This window comes from Coturnix japonica, chromosome 12, assembly GCF_001577835.2.
Source record: "Coturnix japonica isolate 7356 chromosome 12, Coturnix japonica 2.1, whole genome shotgun sequence".
NCBI lineage: Eukaryota > Metazoa > Chordata > Aves > Galliformes > Phasianidae > Coturnix > Coturnix japonica.
In genome coordinates this window covers 2,059,086-2,077,517 of record NC_029527.1, presented here as the reverse complement: position 1 = coordinate 2,077,517, position 18,432 = coordinate 2,059,086, and the positions used below count along the sequence as shown (strand labels likewise).

The 18,432-nt window shown below is 46.4% G+C and overlaps 2 protein-coding genes across 2 annotated transcripts; one reads left to right on the top strand and one right to left on the bottom strand.

The window, feature by feature from the left end:
- Nucleotides 1-5,102: 5,102 nt before the first annotated feature.
- On the bottom strand, nt 5,103-6,379 carry LOC107319665 (protein BTG1-like). The gene is made up of 2 exons (XM_015874678.2): nt 6,176-6,379; nt 5,103-6,084 (listed from the first exon to the last, which is right to left on the bottom strand). The coding sequence occupies exons 1-2, from the start codon at nt 6,291-6,293 to the stop codon at nt 5,735-5,737; spliced, it is 468 nt and encodes a 155-aa protein (XP_015730164.1). The 5' UTR covers nt 6,294-6,379; the 3' UTR covers nt 5,103-5,734.
- A 21-nt stretch (nt 6,380-6,400) lies between these two features.
- ATRIP (ATR interacting protein) lies at nt 6,401-16,125 on the top strand. The gene is made up of 12 exons (XM_015874668.2): nt 6,401-7,409; nt 8,133-8,303; nt 8,443-8,558; nt 8,891-9,054; nt 10,009-10,104; nt 10,612-10,777; nt 11,489-12,208; nt 12,908-13,050; nt 13,385-13,476; nt 14,065-14,148; nt 14,390-14,639; nt 15,525-16,125. Exons 1-12 carry the CDS (start codon nt 6,804-6,806, stop codon nt 15,584-15,586), a joined length of 2,670 nt encoding a protein of 889 aa, XP_015730154.1. The 5' UTR covers nt 6,401-6,803; the 3' UTR covers nt 15,587-16,125.
- Nucleotides 16,126-18,432: the final 2,307 nt, after the last annotated feature.

Sequence of the window (18,432 nt, the reverse complement as noted above, 5' to 3'; positions counted from 1 at the left end):
AGCAGCACCCTGTCTGCTGCTTTCCCAAAGCAATCCTTTCTGGCACAATGCCGACCATAGCAGCATTGCCAATAGATCCTTCAGTAAAAACAAATACATAGGGCCCCTTTTAGCTGAAGGGGAATACTGTGTAATTATGCGAGGGAAAGAACGCTCACATACTGCTTTATTCTGCTATATGGAGGTATTCACAAAGGCACCGCTTGGATTACATGCAAATATCACAGGATTACCCTTTTGGACCCTCTTCCAAAAAGTATATGCAGACAACAGCAAAGCACCAAGGTTGAACAGAGCATTTCTCCAACAGTTAATAGTTAAAGGTGTGTGTCAGAACAAATAACTGCAGCCCACAAATGGGAACTGCCACGTTCTGGGTAACAGGTAACCTCTCCAAACGACAGACCGCAGGGAAACACTCAGCAGCCGATGAGAAATGTCAGTGGGACAAGGCAAAAGCCATCACTGATGTGACACAGACAGGAAGGAAATACCACGAAACCCCATTCTGCTTACAGCCAGGTGAATTCCAACGTGAAAACAACACCTGGATTCAGGTTGGGGAAATTAAAGCAAGTCTGTCAGGTTAAAGGCAGTTAGCAACCTAAGCACATACCTCTGGCAAAGAGTCAAACAATGGGAAACTGAGCACAAAGCTCAACACAAAATCAATTACATTAAAACATTTTTCAGGTGGAGAAAACGATCAGTGCCTGCTCTTCGGAAATATAAAATTATATCACAAAAGGAAATATCGACTCTAAATACATAAATAAAATCAAGTATCCTAAAGCTCCTTAGCAGCAGACACAGAAACCAAGAGCATCACGGAACTTCCTTCAAAATCCATGACTGTTTCTCCCCACTCATTTGACAAAGCTGATGCAGAGCTCAGTGTTCTCAGGCAGGGATCCTTGTGAAAGGACGATGGAACAGATGGAACAGATCGCTCTGCTTCTAAGTGCAACTTCCAGGTCATTTAACAGTACAACTGCAATTAAGAAGAGAACACAAAAGCAACACGGAGTTATGGTGCCATGCTCCCCAACCTGGCTGGGAAATAAAAGTGCAGAAAAATATCTGCAAAGCCCAGGGTTTAGCAAAACTTCCATCCATCAAAATACTTCATTCCCCATCAAATGTTCAGCACTGCTACTAAGTTCAAGTGCGTATTTAATTACCGTCAAACATGTTTAATTACTATTGACAGAGGCTTTTCCATGTATGCTTCTACCTCTTGAAAAAATAGTTCACAACCCACGTGGCAGCATTCATTGCTTTCTGTTTCAGTATCAGCCCATCCCATTCTGGAGCAAAAAGGACAACATGATGCTCTCCTAGTCCGTTTCTACCTGCACCCTCCCTGCATTGACTATGCACCATGTCTATGCACAGTAACAGGCAAGTCCCTTTCCCCAGAGCCCAGTGAGCAGCCCATGCTGGCACACAGTGGGCAATGATGTTCAGCTGTTTGAGGACACAACAGACACGCTTCCCCACATCACTCTCCAGCCAGCTGGAACTCAGAGCAATGCAGGCTGGCTGCCTTCAGAAAGCTATGCAGTCATACTGACCACAAACAGGGGGCAGCCACAGTGCCAAGCCACAGCTGCAAGTAGATGGAGATACAGATGTGGTCGTAAGATATTTACATACACAAATATTTAAAGTCTCCATGTGAATATGAAATATTGCTCTCCCAAGAAGCTATCAAATTTACAAGCTCATATTGGCAGTTTGCTTCTTTCTCAGTGAAGGCCTGTCATAGCTATGTACTAGAAAGCAAAATAGCAGCAGTTATTACGGGGATAAATTAAATCCCCAGCAAGACCACAGGGAAAATAGATGGGCCCAATACTCACAGCATCAAAGCTATCAAGAATAGCTCTGGTGAAACAAGAGAAAATAATTTAAGAAGCAATTACGCCAATAGAAGGAGCGAAACATGATGCCAGCAGACATGGATTCTCAGGTAACAAAACATGAAGAGAGCCAGTAGCATGGCAGGAGAAATCCAGTGTTAAAATAAGGAAGAATAAGCAGCTGTGCAAAAAGCAATGACTTCTTAATGTATGCCATCAACTAAAATCATTCTACTGCTAAGATAAGGAGAGTGAGGTCACTGAAATGAGGCAAATAAATATTGCCTATCTGTATTTGATGATGCAGGTAACTTCCTGCTATGCGGGGATGACGAGATGCTTCCATTATTCCAAGCAAGTAATACTGAGATAATGCTCAGAATTTTGTGAGGAAAAACATAACCACAAAAACCAGACAAACACTGAAGAGAATGTAGGATAGGACAGCAGTGGGACCCTAATGGCAATTCCCAATGAGTTTTGGGATAACCAGCTAAGAAAACAGTAACTAATACTTGCAGGAGAGTTGAGTTGGTTTAATGTAGTACTAATTCACTTCATGATACGGATCTTTATTTGAAGTAAAGCAGCGTCATCAATAGCAGTGAGCAGTGTTTTACAAAAGAGCTGTTCCTGTTCAGATTCCGTTCTGTGCTGTGTGACCACATCAGGACGTGCTGCCGAGGCTCTCTAAGGCGCTCCACCGAACAAACAGTAATCTAAGCCAAACAGACACACAGCAAAGAACACACCGTGTGAATTCAGCTGGGTTAAGCAGAAGATGTCGTAGTTAATGACGATGTCAGCACTGCGTCTGAATTAATCTGTTGTTGTTCTCAGTGAAGTGAAAAACCACAGTAAGGTCAGTGCTGACGGAGTGGCAGAGGATGGGGGGAGCAGTGGGATCCGGATCTGCGGCATCTGGTTCTTGGGGCGGCACTTATGGGACATACTTCTTGCTTGCAGAAAGCAAAGAGACACTCTTACTGCTCAGCCTCTCCAGCTCACAGCTCTGCACTGCTGTTCCTCCTGTGTGGATGGGGAGCCAGCCATGTGGTGTATCAGGCCTGCGGCAAGCAAGTGGTAAGGTGACATCAACTAACAGGACCTTCTGTCTGATATGAGTTTTGCTGTGTAGTTCACAAGGACAAAGATTATTTAACTATCTTTGCAGCAAGGCAATCTTTTGGGGAAACAGGCAAATGCTTACTTGGTCATGTGTAAATGTTCCTTCCTTAAGCTTTACTTACCCGACAGGTAACTCATCTCCTACAAGCAAGCTTGACAACAGATATGATTCCCCATGCACATCTACTGCTCCAAGAAGGCTGGCATACATTAATTCTCCCTACACAGCCCCAAAATTTCTATTCTAAACCACATCTGAGCAGATGTGGTCAGTCTTGTGCAAGAACTGTTACCATTTTAAGTATTTTTATTGTGCTCTTGCAACAAGCCAAACCTCTCACTTTCTAAGGAAGCTGCACAGTTTGAGGTTACTCTCTTCATCCAAACAGCCCCCTTGGCTTTCTACCAAGAGCTCCTTTCCACCAGGAAAGCCTTTGTTTGTACTGTTGGGAGCTCTCTGACGTGGTTTTAGAGCAGTGGAATGTAGTTCTAGATATCACAAGCTCTTTACAATGTATTTACTTGCAGCTCTTGCTTTGGTGTGTTTGCTCCCAGTCCCCTCCACCCAATGGACTACAGAGCAGATGAAGTTTATGCAACTGAACTTGAATTATGTTGACAAAAAAATGTCCTTTTTAACGACTAGCACCAAACCTGCAGAGCAGGTTCAAGCACAGGGACACCAGAGACAAGATATACTCAGGATGTGTGAAATATCCCCCTGAACATAGCAGGATTAACAAATGCAAAGCAACAGAATGCACATGGCTGGATTAGTCTTACACAGCTGGAAAGAACATCCAAAAAAGCAACTGTATCCTACTTTGAGGCTACCCAACCACATCTAGTACATGAAAACCATACCCAGCTCCCAGTTCACCTCTGACAACTACCTTAAACACTTCCTGCTATGTAACAGCCACTGTTAACTGAGTGGGCAGCACAGAGCATCGTCCTCCATTAAATGACACCCACAAGGGGCAGCTCTCCATGCTAGATTTAAAGTTCCTCTGCTCAATTAGCAACAAATGCATCAAATTTGACCCCTAGAGGTCCTGAGGAAATAAATATTCAGGGCAGGTAAATTTATCAGAGACAAAGGGGAAGGTTAGTAAGAAAATCAAGCAATGTTATAAGAAATGATTTTTCAATATCGTATTACTTAAGGCAGTTTGCTGCAAGACCTTAAACATTCATTTCTTAGTTAAAATAACCCAGAAACTCATTTCTTGGAGTGACAGGCTAGGAACAAAATTGATTTTCATGAAGTTTTACTTACTAAGAACATGGTGCTGTGAATTTTGTTCAGATTAAACGGAGCCTACGAGCCAAGCCTGCCTCCAAAGCAACATGGCAAGCAGCAGTCGAGGCAAACAGCAGCCAATAAGCCACAGCTTTCACTAATGCAAAGAGAAAACCTCTTTATGCAAGCTGGCATTCTACCCTTCCCAGTCTGCCCAGACTTGCCCCCTCACTGTATGCTTTACCACGTTATTGACATAGCACAAGATGTTTTTTGCTGACGGATGAACATGAGACAAAGCTCCCTTTCATCAAGTACCCAGCTCTGCTCAGCCAGCAGGCTACCAGAAGTGCAGTCTGCCACTGCTACCTTACAAAGCACGGCACAGCTGTAGAATGGGATCCTGCACCGGACTATCAAGTCATCACATAAACCAGAAACACACTTTTGTTATAAGTGCTGCCACCAGGAATGGCAGTTCTTTACCTCCCATAAACCAGGGGCAGGTAAATGACGCAGCCTTTCACTCCAGCTCCCTACATGGGTCTAAGCCACAGTTTTAAACACAAAGTCAGGGAATTAAAACATCCTTCTGAAGCAGATTGAGTGTTGAAAGAATACTACGGCTTCCATTCAGCTTCGCCCAGCACACACAGCAAACCACACAGCCTTGCTGAGGCGCAGGGCTAAGCAAGCTTTACCGGTACTAAGTGAGCTGAAATAAAGGTGAATATGCAGAGCTTCACCCTCCTAAAGGTGCGGTAACGACTAGTGAGAGCCATGGGAAGCTTTGAGAGCAACGTCTCAAAAGGAAAAGGAGAAAAATCACAAAACAGAGACCGGACAACAATGAAAACCAAAAGTCCAAAGCACTTTGAGCAAGTCTTTATTATTCTACTCGGCCAACTAGAAAGAAGATAGACAAATCCCCCAACCCCTGTCAGAACATTGGGGCGTGATGAAACGCGGCTCCAAATGAACACGTGCCTTGAAAAAGGTAAAAAATACTTGAGTGATTTGTGCCCTGCAGCCAAACTGGAATGACCCTGAGAAAAGTCTGTGCAGACAAGTCAGTGGAGATCGATGTGCAGCTCCTGGCTTCTGTGTTAATCCCCTTTGTGTTATTGCTTGCAAATGGAGTTTGGTTTTGTTGTTTTATTTCAAAAACAAAGTGTTCATCTGGACTACAAATCCACCATGAGTCGCTACAACGTGGCTTTTTATTACAAATACCAGAATCGCCTCGAAAATAGAAATGTGTAAAACAATCAGCCGTCTGTACAGTGCATTTACAGTACATGGTCCAGAGGAACACGCGGATCCAAGACCCGCTTTAGCCCTTGGCCACACAGCATTGGCAGTACGATACAACCCGAATGCCACAGGGTGAAACTACCATTAACTACTCGTTAAAAAAAACACCAATCGAGAGACCTCGGTTACAATGGAGTTTATCACACAACTGGGATACGTACAATAGCTGTACAAGAAACAGCAGCTTCTAACTAGAAACAGTCATCATGTTGTAACTCTCGGACGGGCTGGACCGGCCAGTTCTCCACTTCTTACAGCTGTTCCTGCTCTCCAGGGGTTTACTCGCCTTGGCCCCGGGCTGTGGATTCTCATAGAGGACGCAGATGGAGCCGTCCTCTCCTATCCGATACGACACCTCGAAAGGGTCGACCCAAAGAGTCAATTCGTTGGGCAAGAGCTGGAACAGTCTCTCGTGGCTCAGTCCGATGGTCGCCGCCGCTTTGCCGATCAGCGGGTCCATCTGGTGGTTGATCCTAATGCACCGATACCCGGAGCCTTTGGTGGGCGCCGTGGGGAACCAGTGGTGCCTGTAGTGTTCTACGGGAGGGAACAAAGAGCGGCGTTAGTGTCAGCGTTACAGCCCGTCCGTGCGCCGCGGGCTCGGGCCGGGCCGTGTCCCCCCGCTCACCGCGCAGCGCCTCCTGCAGGCGCTCCCTGAAGCACCGCAGCTGCTCGTCACCGATCCCGCCGGCGGCCCGCAGGAGCCGGGTGACGAACGCCGCGGCCGTCGAGATCTCGGTTCTCATGGCCGCTCGGCTGCCGCTCGTCGCCGTTCCGGCCCGGCCCGCCGCTACCGCACCGCACCGCTCCGCCCGGGACAACGCTCCGGCCAATGGCGGCGTCGCGCAGCGACACGTCACAATGACGCGTCCCGCCCCGCGCCCCCCTGCGACGGCAGAACAGGATCCCCATTGGTCGAGATGGGCGAGGGGCGGGGCTTACGGGACACCGCGAGCGGCCATTGGGCGGCGCAGGAGACGGGCCGTGTTTGTTTTGCTGCTGAGCGGCGCGGTGACACGGAGTAACGGGACGGGGTGTGTAACCATGGTGACAGCTTGGGGCCTTGAGCGGCCGCCCGACTGCTGCTGCTATTGGGAACCGGAATCACACCAACACTATCCAGGCTCCGAGCTGTCCCCGTCAGGGCTGTGCGTCCATGTTAGTGCGGCGTTACGGGAGCTCACAGCTGGGGAACGTCACGGAGCAGCGGCAACAAGTGACGTAGTATTTCCGTATATCGAGTATTGCCGCACGGCATGGCGCGGTGTGACGTCACTACGTCAGCGTGGCGTCACTACGTCGGTGTGACGTCACTCATCCCACCGCCCTGCCCATCCAATCAGCGAGCTGCTCACAGCGCGTCACGCGGCGACCAATGGCGGCGGCGCTTGACCCTCGGGGGCCGCCTTAGGTGCGGTCTGCCATTGGCCGGGCAGGAGGAGCTCTCGCCGCTGATTGGCCACGGTTCGTCGCGCGGGTTCCCGTCCGTCGCGCGGCGTAGCGGTGCTGCCGCCATGTCGTTGCAGCTGCCGTTCGTTCCGCGGAAGCGCAGCGGTACCGACATGTGCGGGCCGGGCCGGGCGGCGGGACCCGCTGCGGACAGTGCGCTGCGGAACGGGATCCCGCCCAGCAAACGGCACAAGGGGCCGCCGGGGAGCGGGGCGGAGGAAGATCCTTTCGGGGACAACGACGACTTCACGGCGGACGATCTGGAGGAGATCGACACCATCGCTTCCCAGGCGCTGTGTGAGCCGCTGTGTCCGGGTGTCACCGCGCCGGGCCCGGCCCCGCACAGCGCTCAGCTCACAGCGCCCTTCCAGCTGCAGGTGCTGCGGGCACAGCACGACGATACACGGAGGAAGGTCAGAGCACATGGGAATATAAGGGGGGATCGGCCGCGGTGCTGGGCCGGGAGGGTCGGGATCCGCGCTGGGAAAGGCTCTGAGTGGGAACGGCACAATGAGTTTGCGGGGTGTGGTGCCACCATTGCCCAGCAGCGGGTGCTCATCTGTCGGCTTTCATCTGTCCTGTCAAACCCGGAGCAGCGCTGTGTCCTTCATGGTTTGAAAGAAGAGCATTTAAGGGGATGGGGTCACTGAGCCTTGTGGAAAGGCACCGCTTAGACCACACCATCATCACCTTAAAGGCCCTTTAAGGCCTTTACTTTAAGGCCCTCCAACCTTCTGCAGTGTGCAGGGACATCACAGCTCTATCGGTGCTCACAGCCCGCTGGGTGTCTGCAGGGATGAGGCACCACCACCTCTCTGGGTAACCTGTGCCAGTGCCTAACCACCATCACTGCAATAACTTTATGTCCATTCTAAATCCCCCCTCCTGTAGCTGGAAACCATCTCCCTCAAAAAAGGGATGGAAGCAGTGCAGAAAAGCCCACCGTCAGACACCAAAACACTGTAATTCTATTAGAGAATGTCACGGAGCCTGATTTAATAAGGAAAAGAAATAGAAGCCAGACTGTGGGATATCTAAACTGAGCTGTAGCAACACACTCCATCTTTGACCACATAGAGAGCAATACAGATACTAAATGCTGAATGTGCTGCTTAATGGAATTCATCTCTTTGCAGCTGAAAGAAATGCAGGATGAAATTCTTACTAAAAATGGAGAAATCAAAGTTCTGCGTGACTGGATGCAGCAGATGGAGCGTGAGATGGAGGAGCAGAAGAGGTCGTACGTGCTGTTGGAACAGCAGCAATCTCAGGCCCTTGGTGAAAAAGAAAGAGAGTTCTCCAAAAAGGTTTGTAGCTCAGTCAGTCACCTCAACACAACACACAGAAAGAAGCCTGCAACCTTGAGATCTTACAGACATTTGCTTTGCAGTTGGATTAACACTTGCCTATTCTGTAACAGTAAAACCATCTCCTTAATTCTTCCAGTTACTGTCACTGCAGTCAGAGTTGCAGTTCAAAGATGCAGAAATGAATGAATTAAGAACGCGACTTCAGAACTGTGAAAGAAATAAGCACGTCACTCAGACGGTTGTGCCACAAAGGTGTGTATGGGGGTTTGGGGAAATAACCTGTGTTTCTTTTTGTTCACACTTGAATTAGGACAGATGTTTCCTGTCTCTGTGTGACTCTTAGGTCCATTTCCTTGAGAAAATACAACCAAAACCATTCTTTTGACCTAAACAGATGCTGGGACAGAAATGCAGGGGATGTAGAGTGAAGTACCTCTTTAACATCAGTACCAAGAAAGCTATTAAATAGATCTGTAATAAAATAGAAATAGATCTTTAATAAAATGCTCCCAAAACAGACATTGGTTCATTGGAGCTGGAGGGGAATTTGTTGGTATCTTGTTGTTTTCGTTTATTTTTTGTAGCCCTAAAAAGAACGTTGCAATCCAGATGAAATCAGAAGGGTGTCCTCCGCAGCCTGGAAAAAGGTCTTTTCCTACAAAAGAGTCTTTCAATGCTGAAACTGCTGCCAGACCCTCTTCTTCTTCTTCAGGAAACTGGTTTGCACAGACAGTTTCCAGCAAGGAAGGTAAACATGAACACAACTTGCAGTATTTTTAGCTGCTTGTGAACATTCTGCCTTAGATTCAGGTTTTGGCCCAGTGTGACCCAGCAGTTCCAGTAAGGTCAGGGCAGGAACAAGGGTGGTTCTTTCGGTATGACATTGCTTACATTCCATACAGCTCCACCTCAGGTTTGCAGGAGGATGGCTTTGCAGTGAGCTGAATGCCAGGGGAGCAGGGTGGAGGTGTCTGCTGGCTTTGGTGAGAAACTTTCATTTATATGAGCTGCAGGATCCGAACTGTTCTCTGTGTTTCTCACTCAAGAAGGAACAGGAAATAATTTGCTTATTTCTTGAATAGGTCTACCAGTCAGCTAATGCGTTTTTTATACTCCTGAGGTTTGGGTTTTGATAACCGTTCTCTGTTTTTGGTATTTTATTTTAAATGGTGCATGTTCAGCCATGTTAAACGAGCAGCTGCAGGGCTTCACTCGTTTCCTCCTTTCTGCGTTGAACGGTAAATCTCATACAACTGTACCTTCAAATTCATTGAGTAAAGCCTGGGAAACATATGTATGCATTTACTGTAATACGAAATAAAAACTGCTTTTTATAGCAGCCAATTACTGTGTTGAGACAGTACATTGCCAGTAGGAAAGAATGGGAGAAATTGGGAGGAGGTGTCCCTGCCTGTAGCAGAGGGTTGGAACTAGATGATCTTAAAGGTCTTCCAACCCAAACCAATGGAACATCTGAGGTGTTTCTGTCGGCTGCAGTATTCTATCAGAAACTGTCTGGGCCACGTGTAACAGCAACCTTAGAAGAGTTCCTGTAGTTACTTTTTCAACTCAATAGTGTTTGACACTGCGTCTGTGTTTGTACCTCACAACAGCTATGGCTAATTGAAGGTGTGTAGATGACAGGTGCAGATGTATAAGCAATTATTTCTCGTATTTGAAACATATTCTCTCTTTGTTTTAGACAGTAAGATGCCCCATCCTGAGTTCTTAGCCATGAAGCAAGAAGCAATGGGAAAAAATGGTTCCTGCAATTCTGTACGCCAACAAAACATTCAAGGTAATGTATTTCTGGTAATACAGAAATGGATCAAGATGTAGATCGAGAGGCATCTTTCTACCAGGCTTGGCTGTATTAAGATACTGTGCTGTCTGTTGTGAGGAGAGCAGGGAAAATGTCTATTTATTGTTTCTAAAAGTGAAAAGAGCACATCAGCACTTAGTGTTCAACACGTTATTTCCAGTTCAGAATTGTATCACATGATTTTAATGTCCAGACTGGAACATGGATGTCAAGGCACCAGGATGACTGTGTTTTAATAATCACTTGGATTGAGATGGCTTGCTTATAAAGGGACTGTAGTTGAGATCTCTCTAAATATACCTTGATTCACATTTAAATTGTGTTCTGTGAGGTTTTACGAAGCGATGCATTTCAGATATTATTTTCTTCCTGTATTCTGTCTCGTAAGAGAAAGGAAAATTGATGATGGGGAAAAAATGATTTTTGAGGTTGAGATCACTATTGGTGAGGTAAATCTATTGAAATACTTTGCTGTTGTTGCAGGGGATGGAAAAGCCACTTCAAAGACAATCTCTCCAGGTTCTGCCTTACTGAGCGCCCTGCTGAAGCAGCCCCTTGTCTCTGGGTCCCTGCTGGGACTTTGCCATCTTCTCAGCAGCAACGCTGAGGCTCTGCCAGGAGCTGTGCTGCAGCCCGACCTTGTGGAGACGTAAGGACTGTGTTGAAATGCAACTGATGTGTTCCCAGTATTGTGGCATACTCTGAGAAAGGCGTTCTGTGCAGGACACCTCACTGCGTGTGTTCAGTGCCTTTTGGCTGAGGCCATTTGAGGCAAAACTCGGAACATCCTTCTGCATTTTGGTCATCCATCTTTGGTTATTGTAGGTACTGAACACAGGAGAAACACTAAAATGGAAAGCAGGTTAATTACGTATTAGGGGAAGGCACAGAAATTAGGAAAACTTAGAAGTGACTATGAACTGCTGCCCTTTTTAAGGATATATTTGTGTATATATATAACCTAAATTCTAAATGAGTGCTGTCCTTAAATATGAAATCAGATATAAAATTAACTGTTTGAATGTGGCCTCAAAGATCATGTTTGTTCATCAGATCCTTGTTGTTATTTGTTTGATGTCTGCTTTGTAGAGAGTCCTCTGCTTTGTATTTAACATTTCCTTAGGCTTGTAGGCTGACTAACAGTTGCTGAATTCAGTAGGATAGTTTAGAGAGAAATTAGTTGCTCATGGAACCCAGGTTATACACTGTATTTTAAGTGAGGGTGAACACCATGGTAACTTAGAACTATTTTCCTGCACCTGTTGGCTTAGGGGAACTTCTAATAAAGGTTAACTACACTTTCAACTATATTCTCTACCTTTTCTTTCACTGAGGTATTTTCCTCCTTTTGTTTGGGTAGGCAGTCCACGCAGATGCCTGGCACCAGGACAGCTCAGGAAGAAGTTGCTCCTCCCGTGTCCCTGCAGGAAGCTCAGAAACTTGCACTAACAGGACTGAACTTAATCGCTATGGATGAAGAGCCATATGAAGGGAGCCCAGCAGGAAGTGGGAGTGAGGTTTTGTATTTGAAACGCTGCAAGATCCGAGGAGCTGTGCATCTCTTGCCCTTGGTGGAACACCACATCGGTGCATACTGTCAAGCGGTACAATCAGCAGACAAGTCAGTAAATGCTTCTTGTGGAAACCACTCAGTTGTTTCTTCCAGAACCAGCCCAAGTAATGTATCGAGGAAGGAGGACTTCAGGTTGTCTCTTGAAGAAACAACAGTTCTGTCACTAGGTATTCTTTATTATTTGGCATTTTATAGCTGGGACGTTGTCCACATATTGCTGTCTAACGAGGTGGAAAAAAGTTCTGCTGTTGGAGAAGAACAGATTTCCAAGGCGGACAAAAAAGCACCGTGTGATAATAAAGAAGATGACAGGACACAAGGAGGGCTGCCTGACGCTCCACAAGATGCTGCTAGTGACGTTCAAGCACAACATTCTTTGTTCAAAAAGCTGCTTCAGGTTTTAGCTTTCTCTGCCACAGGGGGCTCCCAGACGGGCAGCATCCTGCAGCAAAGCCTGAAAGTTCTGGTAAAGCTAGCTGAAAACTCAACGATGGACTTGCTACTAAAGTAAGTCAGTAATAGCTTTACAGTGACTTCAGGCTCTTAGTTGTGTAGCAGTTTTCACTGTTGAAAATAATTTGTGCAGGTGGCAGTAGAAGGTGTGATACCTATGGGAGAATGTCGTGTTTCTCAGCTCACCTTTGGGATGCAGTGAAGGATCTCACCACTGCCTTGGCTGCTAATGAATGTGATAATTACCCCAGCTCAATAGTAAGATCTGCTTATCATGCACTTACGTGAAGCAGATGCTGCTGGCTCCTTGCTTGGCTGTCATTTGGAAGTGAGAAAGCTTCTTCAGTCACGTGGTTGATTGGTTTTTGTTATTTGAATTGCTGGGAGATGCATAAGGAATGAAAGCACAAGGCTTCCTGGTTTACTTACTTATTCTATTTCTAATGTATGTTATAATGTTTATAATTCTCATATTCTATTTATAAGTACATGATATATAAAGTTTGTTTATTCTTCTGTATGAAATGCCACTCCTGAAAGTGTGATCTTTGCTCACTAGCAACTAATGCACGGGACCGACGTATGAACTGTGCAGGCTGCCTGCAAAACATAACAGTGGGTATTTTTCAGCGTACTTTATTTCTGGTGTGTAAGCGGAGCTTGTGTTTCGAATGGCTTGACAAGATGTGTGTTATGAAGCAGTGAATTACTTTCAGTTGCTTCTCATTTCTAACTGGGGTTTCTCTTTGGAAGTTTTCAGCATCTCCTGAGCCACCAGGTGCTGCTCCGCTGCCTGTGCCCGGTGATCCCTCTGCCCGCTGTTCTCCAGACTGTGAAGCTGCTGTCCATACTTTCTCAACACCACCTGCTGGTTTCTCAACTTTGTTCCCATTCAGGTACAAAATTGCTTCACACAGAATTGTTATCAGTTGAGTGTTAGCCCGACTAAAAGTCATACAAGCAGGCTTTGCTCCAAAGCCTTAACCCCCGCAGCCCAGCCTGCTGCAGTGCCTACAGGCTTGTCCTTGTGCTGAGTTTCATTGCTGTTTGCAGAGCATTTCCTCTAGTGTGACCTGTGTACGCTCAGTGCTTATGATTTTTACTTTCCACACAAATATCTGATGTATTAAAAGCTGATGAGGAAAAAAGGAGATCTGGGGAGTTGAAAGCTGAAAAAATATCGCCAGCAATTGACTAGCTGTGAAAAGAACTGAGTTCACTCTCTTCCAGATACCTGCCTTCTTCTTGCACTGTACACATACATCACATCTAGACCGGATAAATCGGCCTCTGAGGTGTGTTGGCTGCAGCTGGAGCAAGAGGTAACGCTCTCAGGTCCCACTATTTATCCTGTTGGAGGTGTGGGAGGAGCAGGGCAGCGCCTGAAGCATCCAAAAAAGTTCGACTGTAACAGGAACTGAAAGTTTGAGCTTTCGGCGTAGAATTACATTGGTTTCTATGAATCACTGTTTTGAAATTGAATCAGTAACTATTCTTCAAGTAGTCAGAGTGAAGTCACTGAAAAAGCACAGAGGCATCTAGAATGGCTGCAAATTAATTCAAGACTGCAAATGTTTTGCTTTTAGGCTGGTGGAAAGCAAGACCTGTGTACTATTTTGATCCTGTAATTTACTACAGAGCTGTATCTTTTGAGTTACTGCACATGAAGGATATCAGCTGAAGGTTTTTATTCTCTGCATTTAGTGAAGTGCAGGCAGGCAGTTAAGTTTTACAGCAAAAACTACACTAACTAGTTTTGGTGGGATAAAAAAGATCAATCGTTAAGACCCAAGACTGTTAGAAACCAGTGATGAAATTTCTTTGACTTCCCTTTATTTGCAGCTTAATAGTTTGATAGTTCTGCAGAAGCCTGGTACTCATTGTAATGCATCTGCATGTCTTTGGAACAGGCAGTCAGGCTCCTGACCCGGTGTGTGCGTTGCTCCAGCCCAACAGTTTTACCCCCTGCTGCACATTGCCAGTGTAATCTGGAGGTACGTCACTGTAGCTACTGAATTTCTTCTGCTGAAAGTGTAAAGGTGCCCTTAATGCTGGAGTAGCCTCTAACGCGTTTTTAGCTCCTGTACCTCAAAGTCTGCCTTCTGTAAGGCTTGCTTTTGCTTTCTAGCATCTGATATCTGAAAAGAGTGACTAATGCATTTCATAATGCGATGCATTTTTCGCTGTTGTGATTTTAGCTTGGGTACTCAGTCTCTTTTTTTTTTCCTCTGGCAGGTTGTTAAGGCACTAATAATAATGTTGCACAGACAGTGGACGAAGATTAGAAGATCTGAGAGCAGCTTGTGTGCACATAAGGAGCAAGTCATTCAGTTTTTAAGGGACGCTGTTTTACTCTTACACAGCCTATCTCAGAAAGACAAACTGTTTCATGAGCACTGTTTGGAAGTACTCCATCAGTATGACCAAGCTATGCCAGGCATAAGAGCCATCCTCAGGAAAACCAAAAAACTGAGCCCCTGTGAAGGTAAATCAAGTCACGTTGCAGTGTTGTGTTGTGGTTTTGGTTTTGTTCCTCCCTGACGTATAAATAAAATACCACTTCTGTCCCATTCTCTTTTAACTGTGGGGTCATTAAGGTTGGAAAAGACCTCTGGGGTAATTTAAGTCCAACCATCCTCCTACCACCACTGCTGCCCACGTCCCTCTGTCACATCCCCACAGTTCTTGAACACTCCAGGGACAGTGACTCCCTCAGGTCCCTGAGCAGCCTGTTCCTAATAACTAACAGTTAATAGTCCTAATAACTAATCCTAACAACTACTGTGTACCAACCGTGGATGTTTTGTTGATTTGACCTAAGAAGGTACTCCACAGTCATAGCGTTTCTCAAACTTCATTACACAGAGCCACTAGTTTTCACTCTTCTTTCCATAGAAATACGTCCCTACTGTCTGATCAAACTAAATCCTGTGCCCCAGCTCCTTGAAGAACAACAGTCTGTGCTGTATGTTGCCATGTGTAACATTCCAAGTTTCCCACTAACATTACACTTTCCCCTAACATCTTCCTTCATCTTCCTTCTCCTGTCCATCCATGTCTTCCACTATTCCAAAGGCCCCTCTAGCTCATGTAACATCAGAGCTTTCCCTTTGCTTTGCACACTTCCTGTGTCTGTTTCCTACAGAGCTGATCTGGTGCTTTTACCTCTTCTGCCTGTACCTTGGTGCCTCCTGGTGCCCACTATACAACCTGTTGTGTAGTGCAGTGTCTGATATAACTGTCTGCTTGCTTTTTGCATTTGCTGTAGCGTACTGCAGGCAGCGTGTTTTAAAGTCAATCAGATCCCAGCTACTAATTTTACCAAGTACAAAAACCTTCTCTGAAATGTGATTGTTGTTTGTTTTTGCAGAGCTGATTTTGGATGAATTGTATCCTCCTGAGCCAGAAGCAGAAGATCAGGACTCCAGTTAGCCAACACATGGCAGGGATTTCTGCCCATACTTCAGTCATTGTAATCACTGCCGGAGTCGATCTGATCTAAATCAGCAGTTCTCCATAGTGATAATGATAACTCAAAGGTTGCTCCAATGCAGCACAACTAAAACACAACTCTCTGTTGCAGTTATTCTACCTAAGTGCTATCCAAATGTAGCCGAAAACCAGGAAATAGTGATGTGAGGGAAAAAAAAAAGATACTGCCACGTACTGTTTTGCTGTGCAAAACCACTGAAAGGATGAACTTAAGAATGGTTCTGTTTATGAGCATCAACCTTCATGAAGCTGCTGTGACTGGAATGGAGACCTTACTGTGCGTTCCCCATTTACTGTGATTACTGCTGCGTTTGTGCTGAAGTTATGATGCTGAACGTCCTGAGACGTTTGGGGTCACTGAGTTCCTATGCAAGTCTTGTGATAATATTTGTTGTTTCTTTTGTAGCTGTATCACTTTTTCGCTTGAGATCCATAACTTCTGTGTTGATATTAGTAAATTGTTTACTGTGATTTTTTAAGGAATAATGGCAGGAATAACTTAACTGTCGGCAGTTCCGTACTGAGCGAAACGTTCATAAAAGGCCTGGGCTCATCAGCTGAGCTCACTCCTTATTTCAGTTTCATGAATGTGCTGAAAGCAGCTCTGCTAAGATGCTCCACCCAAAGCTGCTGGAACTTAGAGAAGAACCGGGTGCTGTATGCGGAGGGAACGTTGTCTTACTGAGCAAAAGAGGTTTAAATCTCTGCAGAATGGCTGTTTTCTGAGCTGTAGTATCTGGGTCTGTGCTGCAGTAGAACTGAATGAGCAGCTGATTTCTAGGATATGGTACAAATGATTGGAGGAGTTACTGTTGCTGTGTCCTTTCAGTGTGTTACCAGCTGTCACAGTGGGCTGCAATTAGCAGCTGAACCTTAGACCCTAAATCCAGAAGTGTTGAAGTGCTACGAAAAGAAGCCCATTGGTTTGTGGTGCAGCTATGGGGCACCTCAAAAGGAGGAACTTGCCCTTCTTTAGACCAACAATGACCTTATATAGCGTTTATAGGGAAGTGAGAAATTAAATACATAGCTGGTAGACAGAAAAACATCAATCCCAGCTTTCAGTCGCTTTGTTTTTATGTAGTACATGCTTCCTTACAAGAAGGGAAATGTATGTCACTTTTTTAGTGAAAAAGCAAAGGGAATTACTGCTTTGTGTTCCTAGATTTTGCAGTTAACAGGCTTTGTGTTACAGCTGGGTAAATTGTGATCAATGCCTTCAGCAAGGGAAAAGGGACTCCTAGCAAGACGGGTTGCAAGCAGGGCAGAAAGAACACTGTTAGGTACGTTCTTAGATTAGAGCTTAGTATTAAGTTCATAAAGCAATAGTGCAGTCTATAAATTCCTATTTTTATCTGTAGTGTAACTAAACTAGCACTATACCTTCTCCTATACTTTCCTCTTTGGGGTGTAGGAAGCATATGAGGACTGTGAGGCCAGAGCAAGCCATAGAGCACCATACAACTCAGTGCCCCTGCCAGGGGCTGGAGGAGTGGTGCCAGGGGAGCTGGAGTGAGGGCATGACTCCAGGCACTGCAATGGAACTCTGACTGGTCCCAGTTCCCTTCACCTTCCTTTCCCTCGGCTGCTCTCTGGGTAGGGCTGGATGTGGCCCAGAATTTCTTTTGCACCAAGAAGTCGGCCCTGCCCAAATCTTACAAGACGTGGAGCAGTACAAAAGATCCTTCCAGGCAAAGCTTTCCTCCCCTGTGCAGCCCTTGTGGTGTGAGGGGAGCACGCAGGCTGTGCAGCACCAGGCACTCACTGCCTCCTGCAGCATTGGTGCATCCAGAACAGACCTGGCTCCAAGGACCAGAATGGAGAGCAGCAGTGCTGCAGTGGGAGATGGGCCCTTGGAAAGCTGGGAAGCATCCAGCCTCCAGTCTTAACCCAAAAAGGCCGTGTCGTGGTGTGCCTGGGCAGGGAGCCCTGCTCTGCATGCTGAACATGCTCTTGGCAGCGCCTTTGCTTTTGAAGAGAACTTTGCCAGAAACAGCTGTGCAGGAATAAGAATCCAACGCCTCCCTCGGGCCAAAGCTGCTCTGCTTCCTCCTGCAGTGCAGCACAGGGACAGAGCTTCACCAGGCAGGGGCTGCTGGGTGCTGGGAGGAAGCCTGTCTGTAAGGTGCTGTGTCTGGCACTCAGGACGCTGGGAGGGGCAAACAGCTGTCCCACTGAGATGTGATCTGAGGCTGTGTGAAAACCCAGCCCTCATGCTCTTATGAGCAGGAGGAACCTGCATGAGCATGGAGTAACGTGCAATGAGCATGGGATTACGAGATGGAGATGGATTACTTCACCTTCTAAAAGCTGAAGTTAGAGCTGCTGAGACAAAAGCGAAGCTGCTCACTGTATGACCTCAGAGTAATGCAACTCAGATTGCTCTCATCAGCCACTCCCTGCAGAAATCACAGCGTAGCAGTTCTCCTTCCAGGGATGGATGAGACAAACAGCATCTGGTTTGCATCTTGCCAGGACTCAAAACACATTTGTGAGAAGGCAAGCTTTGATATGTGAGGATGGGAAACAAAGCACTGCGTGCATCGCCAACCAGAGAGATTCTGTGGTTCTGTGAATCAAGTCGTTTCTTGGAACGAGAGGTAATCAGCGGCCAACAGCCCACAAGCAGAGCCTGGAGAACATCACGGCAACACGTAAACGCTGGACTGGGAAACTGCTGGAGCCACAGGCCCCGCAGCGTTCAGGTGGGGCCAGGATGGTGGATGTCCTGCCCAGTGCCTTCGGCAGCACCAACACGCTGGGTTCCAGCAGGGCTGTGTCCGGCA

Bases quoted from the DNA above. Each gene is read 5' to 3' on its own strand.
- LOC107319665 (XM_015874678.2), bottom strand. From the start codon at position 6,293: ATGAGAACCGAGATCTCGACGGCCGCGGCGTTCGTCACCCGGCTCCTG. The intron at 6,085-6,175 runs GTGAGCGGGGGG...TCCCTCCCGTAG, and splicing joins CCTGCAGGAGGCGCTGCGCG to AACACTACAGGCACCACTGG.
- ATRIP (XM_015874668.2), top strand. From the start codon at position 6,804: ATGGCGCGGTGTGACGTCACTACGTCAGCGTGGCGTCACTACGTCGGT. The intron at 8,304-8,442 runs GTTTGTAGCTCA...TAATTCTTCCAG, and splicing joins AAAGAGAGTTCTCCAAAAAG to TTACTGTCACTGCAGTCAGA. The intron at 10,778-11,488 runs GTAAGGACTGTG...TTGTTTGGGTAG, and splicing joins CAGCCCGACCTTGTGGAGAC to GCAGTCCACGCAGATGCCTG.